The 25329-nt window shown below is 49.2% G+C and overlaps 1 protein-coding gene across 2 annotated transcripts in view; it reads left to right on the top strand.

The window, feature by feature from the left end:
• CHAF1B (chromatin assembly factor 1 subunit B) overlaps window positions 1-20854 on the top strand; it is a 29342-nt gene extending 8488 nt beyond the window's left edge. Inside the window, exons 2-14 of one of the 2 annotated variants that reach the window (XM_060640477.3) lie at window positions 531-724; window positions 1175-1307; window positions 3657-3774; window positions 4703-4806; window positions 7256-7352; window positions 9160-9244; window positions 10419-10512; window positions 14013-14082; window positions 14181-14272; window positions 16041-16203; window positions 17681-18043; window positions 19425-19519; window positions 20070-20854. In XM_060640477.3, coding sequence (XP_060496460.3) covers window positions 531-724; window positions 1175-1307; window positions 3657-3774; window positions 4703-4806; window positions 7256-7352; window positions 9160-9244; window positions 10419-10512; window positions 14013-14082; window positions 14181-14272; window positions 16041-16203; window positions 17681-18043; window positions 19425-19519; window positions 20070-20161 — 1700 coding nt within the window. In that variant the 3' untranslated portion in view covers window positions 20162-20854. The remainder of the gene's footprint in view (window positions 1-530; window positions 725-1174; window positions 1308-3656; window positions 3775-4702; window positions 4807-7255; window positions 7353-9159; window positions 9245-10418; window positions 10513-14012; window positions 14083-14180; window positions 14273-16040; window positions 16204-17680; window positions 18044-19424; window positions 19520-20069) is intronic. The other variant, XM_078452804.2, reaches the window with a different exon arrangement.
• The last annotated feature ends 4475 nt before the right edge of the window (window positions 20855-25329 follow it).

The following is a 25329-nucleotide window of genomic DNA, read 5'->3' as shown; positions in this document are numbered from 1 at the left end:
GGGGCTGGGGGTGGGGGGATGTCCCCTCTGGTTCCCTCGCCTCGGTTTTCTACCCTGGGCGACCCTCTCCTCCTGGCGGCCCCAGCCGCCTGGGAAGTGGGTGTCTCTCGAAGCCCCCTGACCCCCCCCCCCCCCCCCCAAGCTGTCCACTTGTCCCGGCAGCTTCTCCCGGGAGGCCGCTAGCCCTGGGCAGCCCCTTCCGCCGCGCGACCCGGCCCCTGACTCTCCCCGAACGCCCTCCAACCCCCACTAAGCGGGGGCGGTCGCGCCGTAGGGTCGGCCCCTCGATTTCCTCTGCCTGGGTGTTCCATTTTGCTCTTTCCGGACCTAGCAGTAGAATAAACTTCCAACAGCCGCGGCTCAGCGAAGCATTTTAGGTGAACCTGCAAGGTGTTACATTAGAGGTCAACACTAACATCCTTTCCCACTACAGCGTGCATTTTTAATGGTTAGCAGGGCTCCTGGCTCATAATAAGTGTTCAGTACACCTTTCCTGCTATAATATTCAGTTCATTACCGACGATTTTCAGCTTTCCTCTGTCTTTGGGTAAAGAACGGTGCCCGACGGATTTGTGTTGCTCCATCAAGACTCGGGAGGATGAAAGTCATTACCTGCGAAATAGCCTGGCACAACAAGGAGCCGGTGTATAGCCTGGACTTCCAGCATGGCACCGCCGGGAGGATCCACAGACTGGCGTCGGCCGGTGTAGACACGGCGGTTAGGGTAAGTGGGGCGGGGCGGAGAGAGAAAGGCCCTGGGAAGCACTACGGAGGGTGCATTCTCCATTCTTTTCTTTGAAACAAAAGTCAACAAACTCAAACCAATCTGTCATCTAGCCCAGAGGGATGAATTCTCAGGGCCTTGAGTGAACCATGAAAGCAAAAGAAAGCTTTGTTCCTTGAGTAATGTTTCCCAGATTGGTAAACGGGAGGCTCATTATTTTTAAGAATCCTGAGCCAGTTCCTGTTGGGGAACGGTTTGCAGGAGAAAGAGGAAGGAGGGAGGGTAGCAAGCCATGGAGTTGCTGGTTTATGTTTCAGAACAAAGTTCCATTTTACGTTTCAAAAGAAAAACTATTTTCTTACTGAAACTAAGCACAGTGTTGTTTTAGTAAGCACAGATTGGTAAGTGCTCACTGTATGTTTCCCTGAATGAATGTTTTGGTATCAACAGATCTGGAAGGTGGAAAAAGGACCCGATGGAAAGGCCATTGTTGAATTTTTGTCCAATCTTGCCCGCCATACCAAAGCTGTCAATGTCGTGCGTTTTTCTCCGAATGGGGAAATTTTAGCATCAGGAGGAGATGGTGAGTACTAGTATTATCCTTCAAAATTCCTTAGAAACCAGATACCTGTGTGTCTCATGTTAAATTGAGATTTGAGCTAGGTGTGATTAAAGAAAAATTTTTCTTTTAATGTTCATTTATTTTTGAAAGAGAGAGAGTGCGAGCGGAGGAGGGGCAGAGAGGGAGGGAGACACAGAATCTGAAGTGGGCTCCAGGCTCTGAGCTGTCAGCATAGAGCCCGACCCGACGCACGGCTCAAACTCACAAACGGTGAGGTCATGACCTGAGCCAAAGTTGGACGCTTAACCGCCTGAGCCACCCAGGTGCTCCTGTACCACTTTTTCATTTTAGGGGTCATTTGACCTCAGTGTGTCATTTAGATAGCTCAGTAAAATAGCGTTCTGGGGAGCATGAGGGGGTGGAAGACAGTAAGCTTAACCCGAAAAGACCTGTTTGACAATGGCCCCTCCCCAGCTTTCACCAGGATCCGCTGCCTGGTGGAGACCAGTAGGAAGGTGCCCACCATTTTGTCAGAGTCCCAGCACAACTGTCCTGGCTTTCATTGCTAGTTTAGTATCTAAGTGATCACAGCCTTTCCCACATCTCTTTGTAATTAATTGATTCGCTGGGGGAGTATTGTCTGAATGATCCTCTAAATTATGTTTGTTTCCTGGGAATATATTGACTCCTATTTTCTGCTTGTGTTTACGTGGCATAAAGATTGCCTTGAATTTGTAGATTTATTTGGGATACGTTGCCATCTTCACAACATTAAATGTTAAACCCATAAAACTGGGACTTTTTCCTAAGCAATTTACTAACTCGTTCTTCCTTTTTCCTTAAGGATTTACTAAAAAGTAAATCGTTTTCCCACGCTTTGACACCAGAACAGTCTACAAGTTAGTACAAAATAAAACAGAAATCACAGACTTTGCAGGAGGAGGAAAGACACCTGGTTCAGTGCCACGGTGTCCAGGGTGTTTGTGCACAGAGGGAAAGGTGGGAAGTGGGGACTGTCCCCGGGGGAGGCTGACAGGCTGTCTTCTGAGAGGGTGTACAGGGCAGCACTTGGTGGGCAAAGCCCTTTGGCTTTGGGGGCCCAGAAACCTGTTAACGGTGGAGAGTGTCCACTTGTCAGTGTCAAGGCTGATCTCCTTTCCACCAAGCTCCTGGGATTCCAGTGCACTTGGAGTGAGAACACGTGTGCCCACACAGCTGGTGCGCTCATTGTCCTACTGGCATTCAGAGGGAGGCCAAGAGGTGCTCAGGCTTAGGTGGTGAGTTTGGGGTCAGAGCACAAGGGCTTACAGCATTCAGACAATTGATGACGTCAGGCCAAGATACCTGCTGCATCCGTATGCGTAGCTAATGTGTCTGTGGCTTACTTTGTGCAAGGCATTGTGTTATAAGTGCTTTATGCATATTAATTCATTTAATCCTTGAGACAGCCCTATGAGGTAGGTATGCGGTTACCCCCATTTTACAGGTCAAGTGACTGAGGAGTCGAGATGCTAAGTCCTGCTGAAGGTTACACAGGAACCATTTGCCAGTCCTTGCCAGTGGCTCTTTGTGGCTCTTTGTTTTTTCCTATTGAGCCATTCATAGGTTATGCCTTAGGATTTGTGAAGGTAGTCAGCCACTTTGCAGTGGTGTTTTGCTGGCCTGGGGACCCTTCTGTTTAATTTGACCTTGTATAACACTTAATCTGGTGTGAGTTTGATTTTAGAGGTTTTTGTTTTTGTTTTTGTTTTTGTTTTTTTTTATTTTTTTTTTTTTTCAACGTTTTTTATTTATTTTTGGGACAGAGAGAGACAGAGCATGAACGGGGGAGGGGCAGAGAGAGAGGGAGACACAGAATCGGAAACAGGCTCCAGGCTCCGAGCCATCGGCCCAGAGCCTGACGCGGGGCTCGAACTCACGGACCGCGAGATCATGACCTGGCTGAAGTCGGAGGCTTAACCGACTGCGCCACCCAGGCGCCCCATTTTTTTAAGTTTATCTTATTTGAGAGAGAGGGACAGTGTGCACGAGCAGGGAAGGGGCAGAGAGTAAGGGAGAGAGAGAATCCCAAGCTGGCTGTGCACTGTCAGTGCAGAGCCCGATGAGGGGCTCCAACTCATGAACCGTGAGATCACGACCTGAGCTGAAACCAAGAGTCGGACGCTTAACCCACTGAGCCACCCAGGCGCCCCAGATTCTGGAGTTTTAGATCAGAAGGCAAACCTGTTTTTCCTGTCAAAATTCTTAGAAGTCCGTCATTGTGACCATACTGTCTATTGAACAACATAAATAGGACTTCAAGCCCTAAAAGCCCAGAAATGAAGGAGCATGCAAAAAGCGTGGCTTATCTTTCACTGAATCACTCCACAGATGCCGTCATCCTGTTGTGGAAGGTGAATGATAATAAGGAGCCAGAACAGATTGCTTTTCAGGATGATGATGAGGCCCAGCTGAACAAGGAGAATTGGACTGTTGTAAAAACCCTGAGGTAACTTGGACAGGGACCACGGGAGTGCCTTATCTAACTGCTCTGAGAGCATTAAACTCACATGCATTTTTTTATTTAAAAAAAAAAAGAATGTTCTTTTGAGTAAGCTCTATGCCCAACATGGGGCTTGAACTCACAGCCCTGAGATCAAGAGTCCTATGCTTTACTGACTGAGCCAATCCAGGCGCCCTGCATTTTGACTTATATCGTACTTAAAAGAAATTTTTTTTAACATTTATTTATTTTTGAGACAGAGAGAGACAGAGCATGAATGGGGGAGGGTCAGAGAGAGGGAGACACAGAATCCGAAACAGGCTCCAGGCTCTGAGCCGTCAGCACAGAGCCCGACGCGGGGCTCGAACTCACGGACCGCGAGATCATGACGTGAGCCGAAGTCGGCCGCCTAACCGACTGAGCCACCCAGGCGCCCCACTTATATTTTACTTAAACCTTTTACTTACACAAGACAGAGATAAGAGAATCATTTTAAAAGCTAGAAACATGATTAAAATGGATTTTATTTCTGCTGTAAAATTTTCTTTAGTCAGATTGAATCAATTACAAAGATACAAGTACCTCTGAAGGTGGTAGATTATAGCTGCAGCTAATAGAGTTCCAGTGGAAATTTCTAAAATCCTATTTTTTTAAATATTTTTTTAAACTTTGAGAGACAGTACGAGCAGGGGAGGGGCAGAGAGAGAGAGAGAGAGAGAGAGAGAGAGAGGGAATCCCAAGGAGGCTCCACGCTGCCAGTGCAGAGCCCAACATGGGGCTCAAACCCACGAAACCGTGAGACCATGACCTGAGCTGAAACCAAGAGTCAGTTGAGCCACCCAGGAGCCCCCCCTAAAATCCTATTCTCGTGTATGGTCTCTGAGTTTGCTTACAAGTTTTTGATGTTTTTTTCTTTTTCTTCTTTGGATTGTAGAGGCCACTTGGAAGATGTGTACGATATTTGCTGGGCAACTGACGGGAATCTAATGGCTTCTGCCTCTGTGGATAACACGGCCATCATATGGGATGTCAGTAAAGGTAGCCGATACGTTTCTGCTCTTGTCAGGGGGAAGGATTTTCTAAGTGTCTAAAAAGCTAACCTACTTGACCTTTAATGGCATAAGAGTTTCTTTAGTGAACTAAACTAGGTATTTGGCTCAGTAGGGTAGGGATTAGCCTCCTGTATCATGGATCCAACTCAGAGTGGTCACGTGTATGAGGTTTTCTGAGTCACTGGTGCCAAAGCAAGGTCCATCCCACATGCTTGGGGGTGTAGACACGTTGGGGGCAGGGCTAATGCCTGCCTTTGCAGAACTTAGGATCTCAGGAAGTTTAGCACGTCGTCATGATGGGGCATTGAATGGTCAGTGTTGGGAGAGGTAGGAGCTGGCATCCGTTTGAGGAGACAGAGGACAGCCGAGGACACCTCACTGCTTTTACAGGACGTGTTTTCTGTTTGGGGAGACAGGAGACACGTGAGAAGTTATAGAAATTGCCGTGAAATGCTTTGCCTGCCCTTTTTGCAGGCTGCGGATTCTCCCCCAGCCCGAGGGCCCTGGGGGGGAGTCAGGGCGGAGCGGGCATCCCACCATGCTTCCTGCACATCTGGTTTATCCACTCAGTGACAGTCTCTGTCCGCTTTAGGTCCCTGCCACCTGCCATCCAATCAGACCCCCTCTGTCTCACCTCACCTCTGTCATGCTACCCAGTCCCTGACTTGGGCAGAATGGAGGGCCGGTGTCCCTGTCTTCTTCTCTTCCCCACATCTGGCCATTGCCCTGGATAATTTCACCGTGTGCGTGGACAGTCCACCCAGCAGCCCCCTGAAGCCAGTTGTAATGACCTTGAACGTTGCCAGGTCTTGATATCCTGCATGATCGTGGCTGCCATCTAGCGGGGTGTTAGTGATGGCGCTGGGAAGGGGCCGCAGAGTGAAAGGCCGATCAGAGAAGGTTGCTCCAAGACTTGAATGCGGGAGGGAAGAGGCTCCAGCCTGTGGGAGCAGCCAGTGCAGAGGCCCTGCGGGGAGCTGCTTGTGAGGCAGGACAGGTCCCGCAGAAAATCCCTCTTCAGAAAACCCTACTCACACACTGACCTAATGATAGCAGTTGTGGGTTAAAAAGCCTCTTGTGGGACACTTGGGTGGCTCAGTCGGTTAAGTGTCCCCAACTCTTGATCAGCTCAGGTCATGATCTCATGGTTCATGAGATCGAGTCCCGTGTCGGGCTCTGCGTTCACAGGGCAGAGCCTGCTTGGGGCTTTCTCCCTCTCTCGCTGCTCCTCCCCTGCTCATGCTCTCTCTCCCTCAAAATAAATAAACTTTAAAAAGAGGGGCGCCTGGGTGGCTCAGTCAGTTGGGCCTCTGACTTTGGCTCGGGTCATGATCTTGCACTCTGTGAGTTTGAGCCCCACATCGGGCTCTGTGCTGACAGCTCAGAGCTTGGAGCCTGCTTTGGATTCTGTGTCTCTTTCTCTCTGCCTCTCCGCCTCTCATGCTCTCTCTCGCTCGCTCGCTCTCTCAAAAATAAATAAACATTAAAAAAATTAAAAAAGAAAAAAAAGCCTCTGTTGTAAAACTCAGGGTCGTTTGAGAAGATGCTGTCACCCGGCTGCAGGCCACCTTACTCTCACAGACCCCCAAAAACACTGGCAAGAAGGCAAGGGGGAAGGAAAGTTAGCCTGAAGCACCCTCGCTGCATTTCACATGGAGGGCGGGTCCCAGGGTCACAGGAGTGTAGACCCCTCTGCAGAGAAGAGCCATTTGAGTTGTTTTTGTTTGTTTGGTTTTTAAGAATGGCCAGGGTTCCATAACTGTCTCTGCTTTTTATCTGGGTAATCTTTGCTGCTGGTTTTCTCTCTTTCCACAGAGTCCCTTTTCCATCACTGCTGGCTTTGCCCGGCCCTTGCCTCCCGCCTGGCCTGCTGTCCCCTCCTAACTAGTGGTGCTTCCTATGTCCTCTGTGACCCTCAGTCTTGTCTTCACGATGCAGGTCACTTCCCAGCCGAGTGTTCCTCTCGGCCGCACCTCGAATTCCCAGAACCTTTTCCTGATACACGAGGGTCGCTGTCACATATCTCTTGTCCTCGTCTTGCCGTTTTGGCATTGGACCTCACCCTGTAGACTTCTCAGTGACCCATTGTTCCGTGTGCCGAGGATCGGCTTACAAAACCTCCTTCATAGCCCCCCTCACCCTGCCCTGTAGGGAGAACTGACCTCAGCTCGTGCCTTGCCGACCCTCACCGTGGCCTCTTAGCTGCCCCGTCTATACCATGCTCAGCTGGCTTGCCTTTTGATGGTGTGTCCCTCCCCCAAAGCGGTAGGCTCCTGGGGAGTGTGGGCCATGTAAAGTCCCCTTTGTCCCCCAAGAGCCTGACACGGCGCCTGCTAAATGACAGGAGGGTATGAAGGGCGCAATACTTAAACTGTACTTTATTCTGCTTGTGCTCGAGTAGGCTTTAGTAAAGCTGTCATGTGCTTTATTCGCAGGACAGAAGATCTCTATCTTTAATGAACATAAAAGTTATGTCCAAGGAGTAACCTGGGACCCCTTGGGTCAGTATGTTGCCACCCTGAGCTGTGACAGGTACGTCAGGATTTGGCAAGTTGTCTTCTCTGCTGGCTTGAAATTTCCTGCAGAGGGATTTTCGTCACCATTTACCAAAATCTGAAGCCCGGTCTAGCTTTGCTTCTTGTTCTTGGTTTCATGTCAAGCATTTGGTTTTACTGTTCCTCTCCCACCGTAACATGAAAGTGGAAACTAATTAGGGCAAGTGCCTTATATGTAGTACTTAGCAAATCTTTATTGAATGGGTGAATGAATGTAGAGGGAGTTTTGAATTGCATTTGAATTTCACGGACAACATTTGTTTATTGTTTTTCTTTTCTTTTTTTTTTGAGACAGAGGGCATAAGTGAGCAAGAGGCAAGGAAAGAGGGAGAGAGAATCTTTTGAGGGGCAGAGAGAGAGAGAAGCGGGGCTCGTTCATAGGCAACGCTTAAAAAAAGTCTTTTATAAATACGACTTCTGCAAGAAGGGGTTGCTAGTGGTTGGGTTGGAATTTTCCCTTCCCCTTCCCTTCCCTCCTTCTTTCTTTCTTTAAAAAAGAAAAAAATTTAACATTTATTTTTGAGAGGCAGAGCATGAGCCGGGGAGGGTCAGAGAGCAAGAGAAACACAGAATCTGAAACAGGCTCCAGGCTCTGAGCTGTCAGCACAGAGCCCGACACGGGGCTGAAACCCATGAACTGTGACATTGTGACCTGAGCCAAAGTTGGACGCGTAACCGACTGAGCCACCCAGGCGCCCCTGTTTATTTATTTATTTTTAAGTTTGTTTATTTTGAGAGAGAAAGAGAGGGGGAATCTCAAGCAGGTTCTGCGCTAATGTGAGGCTCAAACTCACAACCATGAGATCATGACATGAGCCGAAATCGAGAGTGGGACGCTTAACTGACTGAGCCATCCAGGTGTCCCTGGGTGTTTTGTGTTTTTTTGTTTTTTTGTTTAAAGATTTTATTTATAAGTAATCTCTACACCCACCGCAGGGCTTGAACTCACAACCCTGAGATCAAGAGTCTCCTGCCCCACCAACTGAGCCAGCCAGGCATCTTTCTTTCATTTTTTGATTATAGTTTACTACTGCAGTCATTTCAATGACTCCATTTAAGTTAATGTAAAAATAGAATATTTTGTCTTTCCTGAAAGAAGGTTTGGTTGCGGTGTTTACTGGCATCATTCATTTAATCGTATTCTTGGAACAAAGAACTAAGAATCAGAGGTGGTGGGTGTACTACTCATCAGTCAAGATCATCCTTTTGAGTATTTTTCCAACTTCTTTTAATCATAACATGTTTGATTTCAGACGGCCCAGCAGTGTGGACGAGTTAGTGTTTATGAATCAAAGCATCTCCCGTTACGTTCCACGTACATTTATTTTCTGATCTGTATGTTTTATTCGGGCAGTTGGGAGTGAAATGACCTGATTAGCTAGTGGGAATAATACGAATTAGCAAGAAGCAAATTTATCTGTTGGTGTTTTCCTGACTTGCAAATCCCTGAGGGTGAGACCGTTCAATACAAGAGAAATGTCACTGCAGTCCTACAGACTGCCCCTGGGCCAAGTGTCAAGGCCTGAAAAGGCGAGGCCTGACGAGCATCTTACTTGACAAGTTGAAACACTCGATAAAAAGTGAAGTTCTGGCCCGTTTCCTCACTTCATTAGTGACCTCCTTTGGGTGGCTTGCTTCTGTCATAATGAGTTAAGTGGGACAGTCATAAATGGTCTTGGAGGCTGACCTGGTCTAACCGGCCTGCAGTTTTGATGCTAGATTGTTTCTGTGTGGAACACTTCGTTCACTAGAAGAGATGAGTCAGAATGTTTTTCTTTCTTTAGGATCCTCAGGGTGTACAGCACCCAGAAGAAACGTGTGGCTTTTAATGTCTCAAAGATGCTGTCTGGAATAGGGGCCGAAGGAGAGGTATGAAGTGTTGACTTTCTGTGTTAGCAGTGCTTCAGGAAGTCACGAGCTCCTCCGTGTCCTACAGCTAAGTCCCTGGTCTCAGGCACCTGACACTTGCACTACCGTGTGCTTCCTCAGGTCCAGCCAAGGCTCAGTTAGTGTGTTGGGCTGGTCTGCATGGAAATGGGGACATCCGGGGGCCAGGGGAGAGCTGCCGATGGTGGGTAGAGGTGTCCAACCCCAGCTCACCGTGGAGTCGCCCGGAAGCATTAAGAGACATGTGTGCCTGCCCCCCACCCCCCAGGCGTGTGTGATTCGCTTGGCTTGAGGTAGGCAGGGCCTCTGGGATTCTGAGGTGTAGGGAGAGTCGCGAGCGTCTGACCGAGGGGGACCCGGCACTATGCTGCAGGAAGGTGGCAGCGGGCAGTAGGCCGTCTTGGCAGGTTTAGAGCGAATGCTGCCTGCAGGACCATGGGGACCCAGCCAGCGGTCCTAGAGGAATCAAGACCACGGAGGCAGGCACTTCGACAAAAGGGAGCAGGTTGGTCACTGGAACCAAAAAGGGATGTGGTGCAAACCTGGGCCTCAAGCAGCTGGCGGGGCCAAGCGGGCCACGAGCTGACAAAATGGGGAGCTCATGTACGGTAAGGAGGGTAATGCCGGGTCTTTGGGTCCTTGAGACTTAAATGCTTCATGTTTATCCAGTGGCAGTGAGTGGGAGCAAAAACCGTTCCACGCAGGTGTTCAAGAAAGGTTTGAAAAGATGGGATTACCAGTTTAAGAGCGGACTAGTTTATAAGAGGTGTTCATTAAGTTGGAAATTCTAAGTGGACGCACACATCATCCTGCTTTTCTCCCCGGTCTCATTGTCCAGACACACCGCTCTTGACAGTGCACGGTGTTCTCACGGAGGCTTTTTAAAAAGATAACTGTACAACCACAAACATGCACATAGACCTGTACGCACGTACGACTTTCTGTAACGCAGGTGGGCAGTGAATCTTTGTGAGCGATCACTCTTGCGGTCTCGAGTGATTTCATTTGTACTATATTTCCCCTGTTATGTGAGTGTAATAAATGACACTATATAAAGACAAAAACCAAAAAACTGGTAAACCTTTATTGTGAATGTAAAGATTTGGATTAAAAGAAAAAAAAGATTTGGATTAATGTTTAAACTTGTGTGCCACAGGTCCGAAGTTACCGGATGTTTCACGACGACAGCATGAAGTCATTCTTCCGTAGACTCAGTTTTACCCCTGATGGATCTTTGCTCCTCACACCAGGTGGGTTTGACAAGCTTTCGATTTGAGGCGTGATGGCAGCGGTGGGTGATTCCAGTTGCCGCCTGTCAGCTCAGTGAATCCTGATGAAAATAGCGACCCCCCAGCTTGTTCAGACATTGAAACCTCCAGGGGAGCTTCCGGGAGCACTGGTCCCCGGGTTCCACCCCCAGAGACGGTCTGATTGGTCTGGGGTGTGTGTGGTCTAGGTTTTGGAATTTAAAAAATTTCCAAGTAGTTCTGATGTGCAGAGAAGTTGGGGAGCCACTAGGCTAGTGTGACAGACATTTTGCTCTTAGATTTAACTTAAAAAAATGTTAATGTCTTTTCACTAGGCATGTAGGTAGAGGTCATAGCGCTAAAGCTAAAAGAGGTTTATTGTTTCTATTCTGAATGAAGCAGTCTGTTGTGGCAGGGACAAGTTTGGTTGGAATAACTTGAGTATGACGAAACCGCAGAATCAGCAAGGACAAGACAGGTTCATTGTCTACAGGAAGGCATGATGTTAAGCCCAGCAGCGTCAGCCGGGGCACTGACTGCCAGGGTGTTCTTAGAAGAATGTCTTCTGCTCTCCGTGGCTCGGGTCCCATCTTTTGTATGAAGGCGATCACCTAACGCAGGGCTGGGCCAAACAGGAGGGCACAGGTCAGGTTGGCCACTAAGTATTCCAGCCCGGTTGGGCAGAGGAGGCCTGAGAGGGTGTGAATTGTACATGCATACTTGTGATGCCTTCGGACATCGGGGATCATGTGGGAGTGACATTGACCTGGGGAGGGGGTGTCTCAGGATCAGCAACAGGTGGTTGGTAAGTATATTAAAAGTTGCTTACTAAACTCAGTGACAAATCTTTACTAAATGACCACTCTAAAAACATTGTGTTAGAATCAGGTATCGGATGTCTGCTTTTGCCATTATTATTCTTTGTGGTGTTAATACATGCAGGAAGAGGAGAGAATGAAATTATAAAGATTGGAAAGAAGAAACCTTGGTGTTAAGATTATGTTTCTAGAAAATCCAAGAGATTTAAAAATATCAGAATAAAAAAATCTGATAAGGTGGCTGGATACTATCTATGAAATACTTAAAAATCTTCTATACTGGAATATGCACTTAGAAATATAAAAAGGAAAATTATTCCACTCATAATGCAAACCCCACAAAACATGGGAAAAAAATTTAATAAAGGCACAAAGCCTTTATGAAGACTAGAAGATCTTATTGAAGATTGTAAAACAAGTTCTGAACGAATAGAGATCTCAAGTTCTAAAAATTAACATACGCATTGATTTCCAATTAGGATCCTATTAGAGGCTTTTGGTTTACTTTTAGTTGGACAGCCTGCCAGCTCCGTTAGGAGAATAAATGCTGAAGAATAGATTTAATTTTTTTTAAGTTTATTATTTTTGAGAGAGAGAGAGCATGAGCAGGGGAGGGGCAGAGAGAGAGGGAGAGAGAGTCCCCAGGTGACGCCACACAGTCAGCATGGAGCCTGATGAGGGGCTTGAACTTAGAAACTGAGAGATTGTGAACTGAGCCAAAACTAAGAGACGCTTAACCAACTGAACCACCCAGGCGCCCCAAGAATAGATTTAAAAGTATGAAAAATAGGAATAATACTTGAGCAGGCACTTTCCTAAATGTCAGCAGATACTATGGTGCCACTGTTATCAAATCAATATGGTTATTGGCATAGGAATAAACAGATTAGTGAACTGGAACAGAAAATCCCGAAATAGATCCCGAGATAAGGAAATCTGATAGAGTGGGAAGAATGAATTATTGAGCGAATGGTGCTAGAGGACCCAGCTGTCTGGAAGGAAATTCTATTGGACTCTTAACTTACATATGAAAATAAATTCCAGGTGAAGTCAATACTTAAATCTAAAAGGTGAAAACGTAGGAGGACATCCTAGGGCCAGGGAAGACAGACGGAGACAGGAATCCTGGAAGCTCTGGAATGATGGGCCTGTTTGCGTTTGACGGGGAACTTTTGTACGGTGGAGGCCCAGTAAGCGAAATCAGTCGGCAAGTGATGGAACTGGAAAACGCCGTTTACGAGACAGGAAAGAGAGAGCTTACGTGTGTCACGTTCAGCGGCTCTTCCAAATCGATGAGAGCAAAAGAAAAACCCAGAAGAAAAAGATGAGTGAAAGAAACAAGAAGGCAGTTTGTAGAGGAGCAAATTCACATGTTCAGCACCCACAGGGAAAGGTTTGGACCCTCAGTGATAGAGAAATACAAAATAAAGTGACCTACGATTAGGGATTTCTTTATTCTTTTCAGACTAGACAAAAGTGCAGATCTCCCTGGCTGATGGCCATGCAGAATGTGGGTATTGCTGCAGGAACGTGAATTGTTACAGCCAGTTTAGAAAACAGTCTGGAAACCGTTAAATGCATGTACCTTTCAGCCCATCTGTCCCCACCCCCCACCGTCTTAAACTCCGTCTTTAAGAAATGAAAACCTAGTACATAAAGATATATCTTCCACGATATTTATTGCAAGTATGGCTTGTAGTCGTGAAGAATAATACCGATGAACAAGACGGGTGGATGAATTACGGCATTTTCATACCAGTGAACGTGGGGCAGCTAGTGAAGATACATCATCCAAGTTAGCTTTCGCGGGTGGTTGACTGAACAGAGCAACAGAAGCGAAGGAATAAACGAGATCCTGTTTTTGTGAACTAGGCTAAAAGCCCCACCCTCTGAATATATACGCGATGGAGTTGTAACTGGTTGTTGGTTGTGCGAGCAAAGAGGAAAGAGGACACAGTGGTTTGTTCAGATGGCGGATGTGGGGCTGGAAGGGTGGGCTGAGTCGAAGAGACTACTTGACGGGGTCTCTGCCCACCCTTCCCCTCCCCACAGCGGAGACGAAACGGTCACATGTGAAATGACGTGTGTGTGTGTGTGTGTGTGTGTGTGTATCAGGAAAGATACTGCTGTATGGTTGACAGTCATTCTGTGGCCGGGTCTGGCCTGGTTGTAAGGTCATCCCAGGGTGAGTGTGTAGAAGAGCTCAAACATGGGCTCCCCCCAGAGCAAGGTCAGCTGCTTCATGGGTTGGGGGTGCAGTGGAGGCCTGGGTCTCCCGGCAGCCTCCTGGCCGCACCAGGCAGGTGGGAAAGGCTAGTGGCAGGCCCTGGCTGGCTGGCAGCCAAGCTCAAATCCAGCGGACACAGTGGGGTGATACAGTGAGAGCGCTTCTCCAGCAGGAAGTGACTGGCCTCCCAGACGGAGGCCTGCCCGGTTCCTCCTGCCCAGGCCTGAAGCCCCCCCGAGCAGGTGGGCTGCTCAGGGGGAGGTGACAGGTCAGTAGAGCTGGAATAAGAGCTGAGCCCAGCCTGGGACCGTGTGTATTTGTCCTCAGTCACAGAAACACTGTCCAGGGCACGTGGCTATGGGGAGAAATGTTTTACAGGCCAGGGTTGGATGCTCTTGAGTGTGTCTTCTTTCGTCTAATAAAACCTCACCCCTCTCTCTCTCTTCCTGCTTCCCCAGCTGGATGTGTGGAGTCTGGAGAAAATGTAACAAATACCACCTATGTTTTCTCCAGGAAGAATCTTAAAAGGTATGCAGTGGAAGAAATCGTTGAAATGTTTACCCTTTCTTTTTGTTTTTGGTGAGTAACGGTGCCCTCTTCTAAGAAGGTCATGACCGATCTTTTAGGCCCATCGCTCACCTTCCCTGTCCTGGCAAAGCGACGCTTGCAGTTCGCTGCTGTCCCGTCTACTTTGAGTTGAGGCCGGTGGTGGAAACAGGTACGTTAGAGCCACGGTGGTTGTGTTAGGTCTTCGCCGAGGCAGGTCACCAGGCTGCGGGGGTTGTGATGCGGGCTTTCTCCCGTGGGGGGCACGGCTCTGTAGGTTTGGTGCGGTTGAGTTACCGTGAGGAGCAGGAGCAAAGCCCGAGGTTATCAAAATTGTCCAGTGTTCATCTTGTCTAGAATATGCTGTCTTCGCTTCACCTTTAAAGGAATGAAAGTAATTTTTTTTAATCCAGAGCAGATTGAATGTTGTTCAGTATCCGTTTCCTATGCAGTAAAATGTTTTTTTTAGTTTTTTTTTTTCCCTCAAGGTTTTTCTCATTATCAGGGGCTTTAGTCGGATTCTGATGGGCCTTGGTGTAATTTTCTCAGGCTTCTTGTGCTTGGGGTTCATTGAGCTCTTAGATCTATGGGTTTATAGTTTTCATCACCTTTGGGGAATTTCAGCCGTTACAGTGTCAAATGTCTTTTCTGTCATCCCCCTTCTTGCCCACAAGGGGCTCCGCTTACACGTGCGTTAGGCCATTTGAGGTTAGTCCCGGGTTTACTATCTGCTCGCTTTTTCCCTTCTCCGTACTTCCGTTTTCTGTACTCTGTGTCCCATGTCTCTACTTAACACACTCCATCCTTCCTCCTCTTGAACATGTAGGATAGTTTTTGTAATAACTTTTAATGACTTTGTGTACAAAGGATTCGTTTTGATTTTTTTTTTCCTTCATTGTGGGTCATATTTTCTTTGCATGTCTAGTAATATTTCACTAGATGCCAGACATTGTGAATTTTACCTCCGTGGATGCTGGGTTTATTTTTATAAATATTCTTGAGCTTTGTTCTGGGAGGCAGTGAAGTTACTCGGAGACACCGTGCCGCTTATCCTCGTTCGGTGGGACCACGGCAGCATGTGGTCCAGAGCTAATTTCCCCACTGCAGAAGCAGAGCCGCCTGAGTAATCGGTGCCCCGTGAAATAGGTTTCCCACTCTGGGTGGAGGAACACGCTCTGTCTGGCCTTGCGGGAGCTTCGGGAATGACTCTTTCCTGTAGTTCTTGCTCTGGCCTCGGGTGGTTTCCTCACTTGCAAGTGCTGATCAGTGCTCAGCTGGAGACCTGAGAGGGCCTGTAGGTCTGTGCCTGTGAACTCCAGCTGCCCGGGCCTCCCTGCTTCATCCTCTACCTCTCCCTCTCCCGGGCCTGGCAGCTCCAGGCAGCAAGCTGGATGTAGGATTTCCTCCTTGACTTCCCATCCCTCAGAGATCACTGTCCTCAGTGCCTGATGGTCAGAAGTCTTGGAAAACATTTTGTAGATTTTGCCTGGTATTTCAGTTGCTTCGGGCGGGAGGGTAAGTCAGGTCCCTCTTCCTCCAAGGCTGGAAGCAGCTGTTTTAAGCTTTTTAATCCTTTTATGTGAATGAATGTAATTAACTGGAAGCTTGAAATCACCTTAATAAAATGTTTCTAGATTACCCTTATTTTTCATATCAGAAAGGACTTGTTCTATTCACAGGTTTTTTTGTTTTTACCCCCACCTTTTTGGACCTTGGGTGCCCCTGAGTCTTGAATCAGGACACGGTGTCTTCATCAGGTCATGTGTGGTTGTCCTTTATTCCCATATAAACTAAAGGACTGATTTTTTTTTTTGTAAAGCACATAGCAAACTAGCCTTCAGTAAAATGATGTCATTTCCGTCTTCTGAGAGAGGGCTTTTGGGAATTTGTTTCCTCTGGCTTCTGTTTTCCGCCCTTTGTCCCTGTTTTCACCCGAGCAGACAGAGCATCACAGGAGCCGGGCACGGAGCTGGTGCACCTGCCCTACCGCCTGGTGTTTGCTGTGGCTTCTGAAGACTCTGTGCTCTTGTATGACACCCAGCAGCCGTTCCCTTTTGGCTACGTGTCTAACATACATTACCATACCCTGAGTGATGTCTCCTGGTGAGTGGCCGGTGGTGAGGGAGGGTGGGCGGAGGCCACAGTGTGCAGGGGAGGGGTGCCTGGAGTAGAGCCTTGGGGCAGGGAGCATTCCAGCACTACAGGTGGCTTTTTTGGCCGGTGTTTACCAATTCTTTTTATTTTTTTTTTAATTTATTTTTTTTTAAGTTTATTTATTTTTGAGACAGAGAGAGACAGAGCATGAACGGGGGAGGGGCAGAGAGAGAGGGAGACACAGAATCGGAAGCAGGCTCCAGGCTCTGGGCCATCAGCCCAGAGCCCGAAGCGGGGCCCGAACCCACGGACCGCGAGATCGTGACCTGAGCTGAAGTCGGACGCTTAACCGACTGAGCCACCCAGGCGCCCCTCTTTTATTTTTTTAAATTATTTTTTTTTTAACTTTTTTTTTTTAAGTTTATTTAAAACTATTTTTTTTTTCTGGGGTGCCTGGGTGGCTCAGTTAGTTAAGAATCTGACTTTGGCTCAGGTCCTGATCTCGTGGTCCGTGAGTTGGAGCCCCGCATCGGGCTCCATGCTGACGGCTCAGAGCCTGGAGCCTGCTTCAGATTCTGTGTCTCCCTCTCTCTCTCTGCACCCTCCCCTGCTCGCTCTCAGTCTCTCTCAAAAATAAACACTAAAAAAAAAAGTTTTTTGTTTTTTTTTTTAACTTTTTTTCTAAGTTTATTTTGAGCGAGGGAGAGCGAGCACGCATGCCCATGCAAACGGGGGCGGGAGACAGAGAATCCCAAGCAGGCTGCAGCAGAGCCCTGATGTGAGCGGGGCTCAAACTCATGAACCTCAAGATCGTGACCTGAGCTGAAGTCAGATGCTTGACAGACTGAGCCACCCCGGCACCTCTTACCAATTCTTTTTAAAGGAAAGCCGTTTCTAATTTGCAATAATACTGCTTCCTTTTGTAACAGAAACATCTGAATGATGCCATTCAGTTGCCCCAGGGGTTCCTCTGATTCTCAGACTGAGGGAAGGGGTACCTTTTGGGCTCCCTGCTTGTTGGGGGCTTGCCAGGCCCTCTGGGCTTGCAGGAAGCCCGCACCCACGAGCTCCTGGCACCCAGAGCTGCACCCCGGGAGTCACCTTGCGCTCCGCCTCCTGCCGGTGGGGTCCTCTGAGCCCCTGGGTTCCTGATTTGCGCCCAGCTCTGCCTGGGCCTGCTCCCCCACCATCTCTTCCTTGCTCTTTACAGCCTTTTTTCTCCTTTTCGTTTTATCTTGGGGGGAGAAAAACCAAAAAAAGGAAAGGCCCTCACACTTTCATCCAGGTGAATTCGATGACAGTCCTGAGATACCGCGGTGCCCGAGAAACGCGATGGGGTTGGGAAACCAAGGGCGGGAGTGAGGAGCCCACCCAAAGCCTATGATTTTACTTGAGCTGCCATGGTGTCACTAGTCATGAGAGCCTGACGAGGGGCCCATAGACTTGGGTTCGGTTTCTAACCTTTTGTCCTGTTTGGGGAACAAAGGTCCAGCGATGGGGCCTTCCTGGCCATTTCTTCCACGGATGGCTACTGTTCGTTTGTGACATTCGAGAAGGATGAACTTGGAACACCTTTGAAAGAGAAGCCGGTTTTAAGCGTGGGAACTCCCGATACAGCAAAGAAAACGAAGAGTCAGCCACACCAGGGGTCTTCGCCAGGCCCCAGGCTGGTAGAGGGGACCCCCAGCAGCCCCTGCACCCCCCCGCCTCAGGCAAGACCATCTCTAGCCCCAGCAGCGCCTTCCGAGGAGAAGAAGGCCCTGCAGCCCAGCACGCAGAATCCCAAAGCACCCCCATCCCGGAGGGTCACTCTGAACATGCTGCAGGCCCGGAGCAAGACAACACCCCGGTAAGAACCTCTGATGGAAGAAGAAGTCGTCACTGCGGTTGGCCAACAGGAAGCCACCAACCTTTAATGGGGGAAATGCCAGAAGTACGTCACACTGCTGCCGGAGACCTCGCTAACCGTGACCTCCGCTGCGTCCCGCTTCTGCCTCTCAGGCCGGCTCCAGACCCTGCCTCACCCTTTGTCCCGGAATGTCTAGCCTGCTCCCGGAGGCCAGGGCCCCGAGCACACTCTGCCCTAGGGGCCTCTCTGCCCTTACCTTCCTCCGGGAGCCCCAGCCATCTGCATCCCTGGTGACACTGGAGTCTCCCTGGATGTCCCTGCAGCCCTTCCTGTGTCATAACATATCACATTCAGTAGCAGGAGTTTGGTTAGGCTTCTGTTTTCCCTGTCAGGTTATCAGCCCCTTAAGGCAGGAAGCGGTTCCCCAGTCATCACCTGTTTTCTCCTGCCCAGAACAGTCATGGGCACTGAGCAGCAGGCGGGAAAATCAAAGGAACATCCTTAGTAGGCAGTTTTTACTGCATCTGTGGACTGGCTCGTGGTAAGCAGTGTCTCTGCAGTGATAGTGTCCCCAGGTGATGCTGCAGGTGTCTCTGTCCCTGTTCACGTCACTCTGGCTCCTGAGCCCGCCTGAGTTCCCCGCCGGTGCTGCAGACAGAGCCCTTCTGTTGTGCACGGCAGCTGGTGTCCAGGGGTCTTCCTAGGACTGGAAGTCCCCCGTCTGACCCTGGGGGAGTCCTGGGGAGGGAGCAGATGACAAGCACCACGTGTCTCGCTTCCTCTGCCCTGCCCGGGACTTCACTCGCCAGTCTGTAATCTGGATTACATGTAGCGTTCGGCTCTTCTCGGGTGTCTGAGTTCTGCAGACTAGCAACCTTTTTTTTGTTTTTCTGTGTTTTTTGGTGGAGGAAGGGAGTGGGAAGGTGTTCTTTCAAATACTCTTATGAAACCTTTCCCCTCTTAATTTCTTGGAGTCGTCTTCTGTTGTAACTTAAAAAAAAATAGTTGTTGAAAAAGAAGATTGGATTTTAAACAAGAACTGTGTTTCAGAGCTTTCCGTAGTAGAAACCGTTGTCGGCTAGCCTTATATATGCGGTGTCCAGCGATGTGTTCAGCGTACCACTGCAGATCAACAAAACACAGGTTTTGAAACTTTTAGGTGACTAGCGATTGACTATCGTAAGCCTAATGACTGAACTTAGTACATGAACATAATCCTTAGTTACTGAGTGGGCACATCGACATTTAATGTCTACATGGTATGATTAGCTGAAAATTTTTCATGTTTCTTTTGGGTAGTTTTGAAATTTGGCATCATCATAAACGATTCTTAGGATACTAATGAACCATGTACCTCTTTCCTACTTTTTTTTTAATTAAGGAGGATAAATTTACTACCCTTAAAGACAGAGACTCCACCGAATTCTGTACCAGTTAGTATAATCTCCACCCCTTCCACAGAAGAAACTGAACCAGGTAAGTGATACTGCTATTTTAATAGAATTCAAGACATTCTTTCTCCTTTGTTCTTTTGGAAATTAACCACCTAATTTTAAGTCAGTTCTGAGAAAGCAGGGATGTATCTTATTAGACCGTCATTCAGATTCACTGGCTGCCTATTCTCGGCAGGGAGAGCACCTTTCCGCACAGGCATTCAGGGAGCTGAGTAGGTGGCAGGTTCCGGAGGTGCTGTAGGGTCAGGGTTCTCCACCTGGGCACCATTGACAGTCTGGGTCAGATGATTCTGTGTGTGGGGGCTGTCCTGCAAGGGTGGGGTGCTTAGCACCTCTGAATGCTGATACCCATTTGTCCCCCCACCCCCACCCCAACTTGTGACATTTTCCAGTGTCCCCAGACATTGCCCAGGTGAGATCGCCCCCAGTTGAAAACCACCGGATCCTTTCCCTTATGTTCAGATAGGACCCTTGGTATCTTGTCTGGGCACAACATTTATTTTGTGAATATCAGCTCTTAATTTTAAACAAGTGTTCACTTACTTGCCAACCTGCGCTTGTTAATGTTCTAGGGACGCCCGGGGACCCTCAGGACAGTCCTCCGGAGCCCAAGCGGCCTCGGCTTAGTGAACACAAAGGAAGTTCCCAAGGTCTGGAGCCTTGAGGAGATCTGTCTGCTGCTCGAAGGCTGCCAGGTCTGGGGACCCCCGTGCACAGAGAGCGGGGGCTAGGCCGGGGACACCGGAGACCAGTGGCAATAGGCGAAGCCCGATGGATACTCGTGAATTGTTTACTGTAACAGAAGATACACATGGACCAGTTTTTCTCCAGAACTGTGTTTGCACTTGTATTCAAGACACATGCTTACCTCGGAGCAGTGAACGTTCTCATAGACCGGATCTTCTTTTGAGTTTCTGAAACTGGAGCGGTTCAGCCTTGTCTAGTGTGGAACAGGGAGTCCGTCCTTGAAACACTTACAGGGAAAGTGCAGACGCTTTGCGAGCAGACCCTTCCCAAAGCTGGCATGAGAGAGGAGAAAGTTATTTGAGAAGGTTTATTCTGCTGATGTTCCCTTCTGAATAGTTGGTTTTTAGGAGTTAGTTTCCTTTCCGACTGTAAAGGTAATAAAAATGCTCGTGCTGGAAAGCTAGCGAGAATAAAGTAGGAAAAACAGGTCCAAGATGGGACTCTGCCACCCTCTTCCTGCTGGAAGGAACCGTGTTGCTATGTTGGCATATTTATTTCCTTTTTTTTTTTTCCCCCCCCAGGGAGAGAGTGGAGATTTCCCTTTAGAGTTTGGTATCCAAATAGGTTAACTTTTCAGATTGATTTTTCAGAATAAAAGAACTTTTCCTGAGCAGTTTTTGCCTCTGCCTTTGCTTTCCCCATCTCCGGGTGAGGGTGTGTTCTCTCCTGCGGGGAGGGAACCAGACCTGGGGGCTGGGCGCGCACAAGGTGCTGACCACAGGAGGCAGTCCCTGGGAAACACGCTCACGGTGGCTGCTGGTCCTGCGGCAACGGTCTTCTGGTTATTTAAATACATTTCCACGGAAAGCTTTTTCTGGCTTACTCTCTGTCCTCACTGGCACCCCTAATACAGTAGCTCTGCTGTGTGTTTGAAAAGATAAGGTGTGAGATGCCATCGGCTCCTCAGAGACAAAAGATCATTTTAAATTTCCTGAGGCTGGGGCGCCTGGGGCAGGTGGGAGAGCTGGCGGCTCAGGCGGTTAGGGGTCAGGCTCTGTGCTGTCAGTGTGGAGCCTGCTTGGGATTCTCTCTCCCTGTCTGCCACTCGCTCTCAAACTTGAAGTTTTTTTTCCCCTGAGGCTAGAGTGAGGGATATTTCGTGGTCATCCATTCCTGTGCAAGGAGGTGCGATGACGGGTCCTGTGTTCTCGGTGAGGGAGCCTGCTTTCCTGTCCTGACTCCGTATTTGTCTACACATCTGTCTCTTGTGCAGCAACAAGGTGGTGGGGGGGAGACCAGGAGCACCTTTAGCCTGAGGTAGTGTTTCGAGGTACGACTCAGTTGTCAGCCGCCACTGGATGTAAGTTACAGAATCAGCCGTCAAAGCCCAAGCCGTGTAACCCTGCGTCCTGATCTAAAACCGCTTCCATCCGGATAGTTCCCCGGGGAAGCCTGCTGCAAAAGGAGCCCGGTCTGAAGGGCAGGCGGTAAGAACCGACTCACCACCCGGGATCTGCCGTCGGGCGGGGTGTTTGCTCCTCAGTGTTGCCGGCCATTCCTGGTGCCTCCTCACACCACAGTGGGTGACCGGGCCCGAGCCACTGTGCCAGCGGCCTCCGGGCGGGGTGCCCACCGGGGCAAGGGCGCTTGGGCAGAGAGCGAGCGTGTGCCGCCGGGGGCAGGCACGTCCGTCACGGCCGGTCCTCTTACTCATTTCTGCCCCTGCGGCCACTTCCGCTGTCCTTGGGGGAGCGCTCACATCTGCTCGTCAATGGTACTGTCCACCCTTCTTAGCAAAACAGTTGTCAGCGTCCGTTTCAACAAGTAGGTTCCAAGTCCTGGGCTCTGCAAACTTCAAGTAGGGAGGCATGGACGGTGGAGGACGGAGGGTAGAGGACGGGTGGCCCAGCCCTTCTCACCCGCACGTTCCCTTTGTTCTGCTGTAAGTCCAGTCGGCTCCCTCACACCTGTTGTGTGCGTGTCTCTAAGGGAGGGACAGACCTCGGACAGGTTACTTCGCCAAAAGAAGTTTCTTTACAGCTCGACTGTGCCCACCTTGGCAGGGCAGACGGTGAAGAGGAAAGGTGGGACAGAGGTGAGAAAAACAGGGGCTGGAGGTAAACCAGGTCGACCTTCCCCCTTCGAAGTTAACAGGTACCTGTATTCTCAGGTGAGCTCTCATGGCCACTGGAGGTCGCTGTCCCCCCTGGATCCGTCCAGAGGTAGGGCTCCTGGCGACACAGCCCCGCCCCCTTCCACGTAGGCCACAGCCCTGCCAGGCTGGGAATCAACTTGGCCACAGTGGCCCCGGACGCGGCTTCAGTCCCTGGTGGCTGGTCCTAGAGGAGCAGGGCTTAAATTGGGGTGGGAGGGGGGTTAAGAAAGTAACATGTGAGTATCCACCTCCATTCATTCACTCACTCATTCACTCATTCATTCAAGAAATGTATATGGGGGCATCTGGGTGGCTGGTTGGTCGGTCAAGCATCCGACTCTGGATTTCGGCTCAGGTCACCATCTCAGTTTGTGAGTTTGAGACCCACTTTGGGCTCTGCACAGGCCGTCCAGAGTCTGCTTATGATTCTCCTTCCCTCTCCCTCTCTCTCTGCCCCTCCCCTGCTCTCTAATAGATACACTTAAAAAATGCTTATCAAACACCCAGGTACCAGAGGATACATCAGGGAACAAGAGCAAACTCCCAGAGCTTACATCCTGGCTGGGGGAGACGAGCAATAAACAAGTAAATCTGTGCTGGAACAGGACCACGGGAAAAGGGAAAGATGGGCGTCAGGGGCGGGGGGAGAGGGTTACGGCTCCAAGAGGAACAACTCCCCTGAGAGGGTGGCGACAGCTGAGGGGGCGGAGAAACAAGCAGAGCAGGGGCCCCAGCTCTTCCAGGAACGAGGTCACAGCTCAGGGACTGATGGGCTCAGTGTCCAGGCTGGGTGTTTTGGGGTCCCCTGCACCCAGGCTCCTCCTGAGCGATGGGGGTGCTCGCACTCGGGAGACCGGGCCCGGGCCTAGGGTGACCACTGCACCCTTGTCCTTGGGACAGGGAAGGTGGCTGCCACGCTCCGCTGGCAGTGGAAGCTTCCTGAATCGTACATCCGGTCCAGCTCTCGCCCCAGATCAAAGAGCCACGCGTCGCACACCGTTGTCGTGTGCTTCCTGCTTTTAAGCAAATTCTGCAGCGGTTTTAACAGCTAAGTTGTCAGAAGTGGTGGCTGTGGAAGGCGCGTCCTTCATTGTGGCCTCTGCACCTGAAGTTCTTCCTTCCTTAGCACAGACAAGGGCAAATGGGGAGCAACACACTCTCACTCGGATCCCCTACAGAAGCCCTAGGTTTCCTTAAATTTGAGCTTAGAGATGCTGTGAAGCAGTAAGTGTTGCTCCTTTTAAAGGGGTGGTAACTGGGGCGCCCGGGTGGCTCAGTCGGTCAAGCGTCCGACTTCAGCTCAGGTCATGATCTCACGGCTCGTGAGTTCGAGCCCCGTGTCGGGCTCTATGCTGACAGCTTGGAGCGTGGATCCTGCTTGGGATTCTGTGTCTCCCTCTCTCTCTGCCCGTCCCCTGCTAACACTCTGTCTCTGTCTCTCTCAAAAATAAACAAACATTAGAAAAACAATAAAGAGGTAGTAACAGATGCTGGTAATGATCCTGTGGGGTCAGGACATCAGCCTTTTTTTTTTTTTTTTTAAGTTTATTTATTGTGAGTGAGAGAGAGAGCGTGTGCAAGCAGGAGAGGGGCAAAGAGAAGGAGAGCGAGAATCCCAAGCAGGCCCCACTCTGTCAGCACAGAGTCGGAATATGGGGCTTGATCCCACGAACAGTGAGATCATGACCTGAGCCGAAATCAAGTCAGGCGCTCAACCGACTGAGCCACCCAGGTGTCCCTGGCCTCGTTTCTTAATACCCCAGATGACTGATGCCTCCTGTCATAGCACGTTACCTGGGAAAGGTGTCTCAAGTGTAATAACAAGACTTCGAAAATAATTCCGCATCCCTGCCCTCAGTGAGCGCCCCTGGCGGCTCTCAGGAAAAATGTGTGCCTGGGAGGAAGTCAGTGCTATCCCCGGCCCCTCCAGACCTCCTTTCCCCAGAGGTCCCTCTTCTGTCCCCATGGCGAACTACCTGCCAAGTACAAGGAGCTGGCAGCACGAGGCTTTCCGGCCATTGCACATGTCATCTGTGGGGCTTTACAAACAAAAGAAAACCAACTCAAGTCTAGGCTTTGTCTAGACCCTGGAATCAGCTTCTGTCGGTGGGAAGCCAGGCACATGCATTTCAAAAACGCTCGGAGAGATTCCATGAGCAGTCGGCATGAGAACCACCAGGTGGAGGTGTGTGAACTCTGAAAGATAACAGTGAAGGACAAAGTTCTTTGAACTCACTGATTTTATAAAGAAATACATATTCAACTACTCAAGAGGAGGCTGGATCTTGAAGACTTTGCCACCCGGCTCTAGTGTCACTCTGCTTCTACTTAAAAAAGTCATAGGAACGAGGAGACACTATGTTAGGGTAGCCACCCCCCCCCCCCCCCCCCCCGTTTGGAACAGGGATTCCATGAATTTGGGTTCCTAACGAATGAGTACTCCAATAAACCACTGGGGGGCGATATTGCCAGTCCGTGACTCCACTGTCCAATTTATGAACTAATGTATTTTTAATGAGAGGATTTTTAATCCCATTGTTATGGAAGTGGCATATTATCTATTGCAATACATTTTCATGTTTATTACTTTCTATATAATGGCATGCTATTTTGTCGTTCCAAAGCGAATATCTAGATTTAAAAGGTGTTTTATGTTAAATGTAGCCAAAGGTATAATGAGTTTGAAGAAGCTAACCTTAAAAAGGTTTCTTTCTAAACTTTTTAAACCAGAAATACATACACACACACATATACATACACACACGTGTGTGTGTGTGTGTGTGGTCTTGGTGACATTGTTCTACATTAGCAACAAATGTAATATCCACTTGTGCCTTATAACCATACAAAGATATATGTACAGAGTTGTTGCAGTATTTTGAAACGAAAACAAATTGGAAATCATCTAAGTGTCTACCGACGGGACAGCCATTAAATTGCAACGCAGCCATAGGGTAGAAGGTTTCGCACTCTTAGCTGGAGTTGCGTGT

This window comes from Panthera onca, chromosome C2 (genome assembly GCF_046562875.1).
Source record: "Panthera onca isolate mPanOnc1 chromosome C2, mPanOnc1 haplotype 2, whole genome shotgun sequence".
In the NCBI taxonomy this organism is placed as follows: Eukaryota; Metazoa; Chordata; class Mammalia; order Carnivora; family Felidae; genus Panthera; species Panthera onca.
This window is presented reverse-complemented; position numbering and strand designations above follow the sequence as displayed.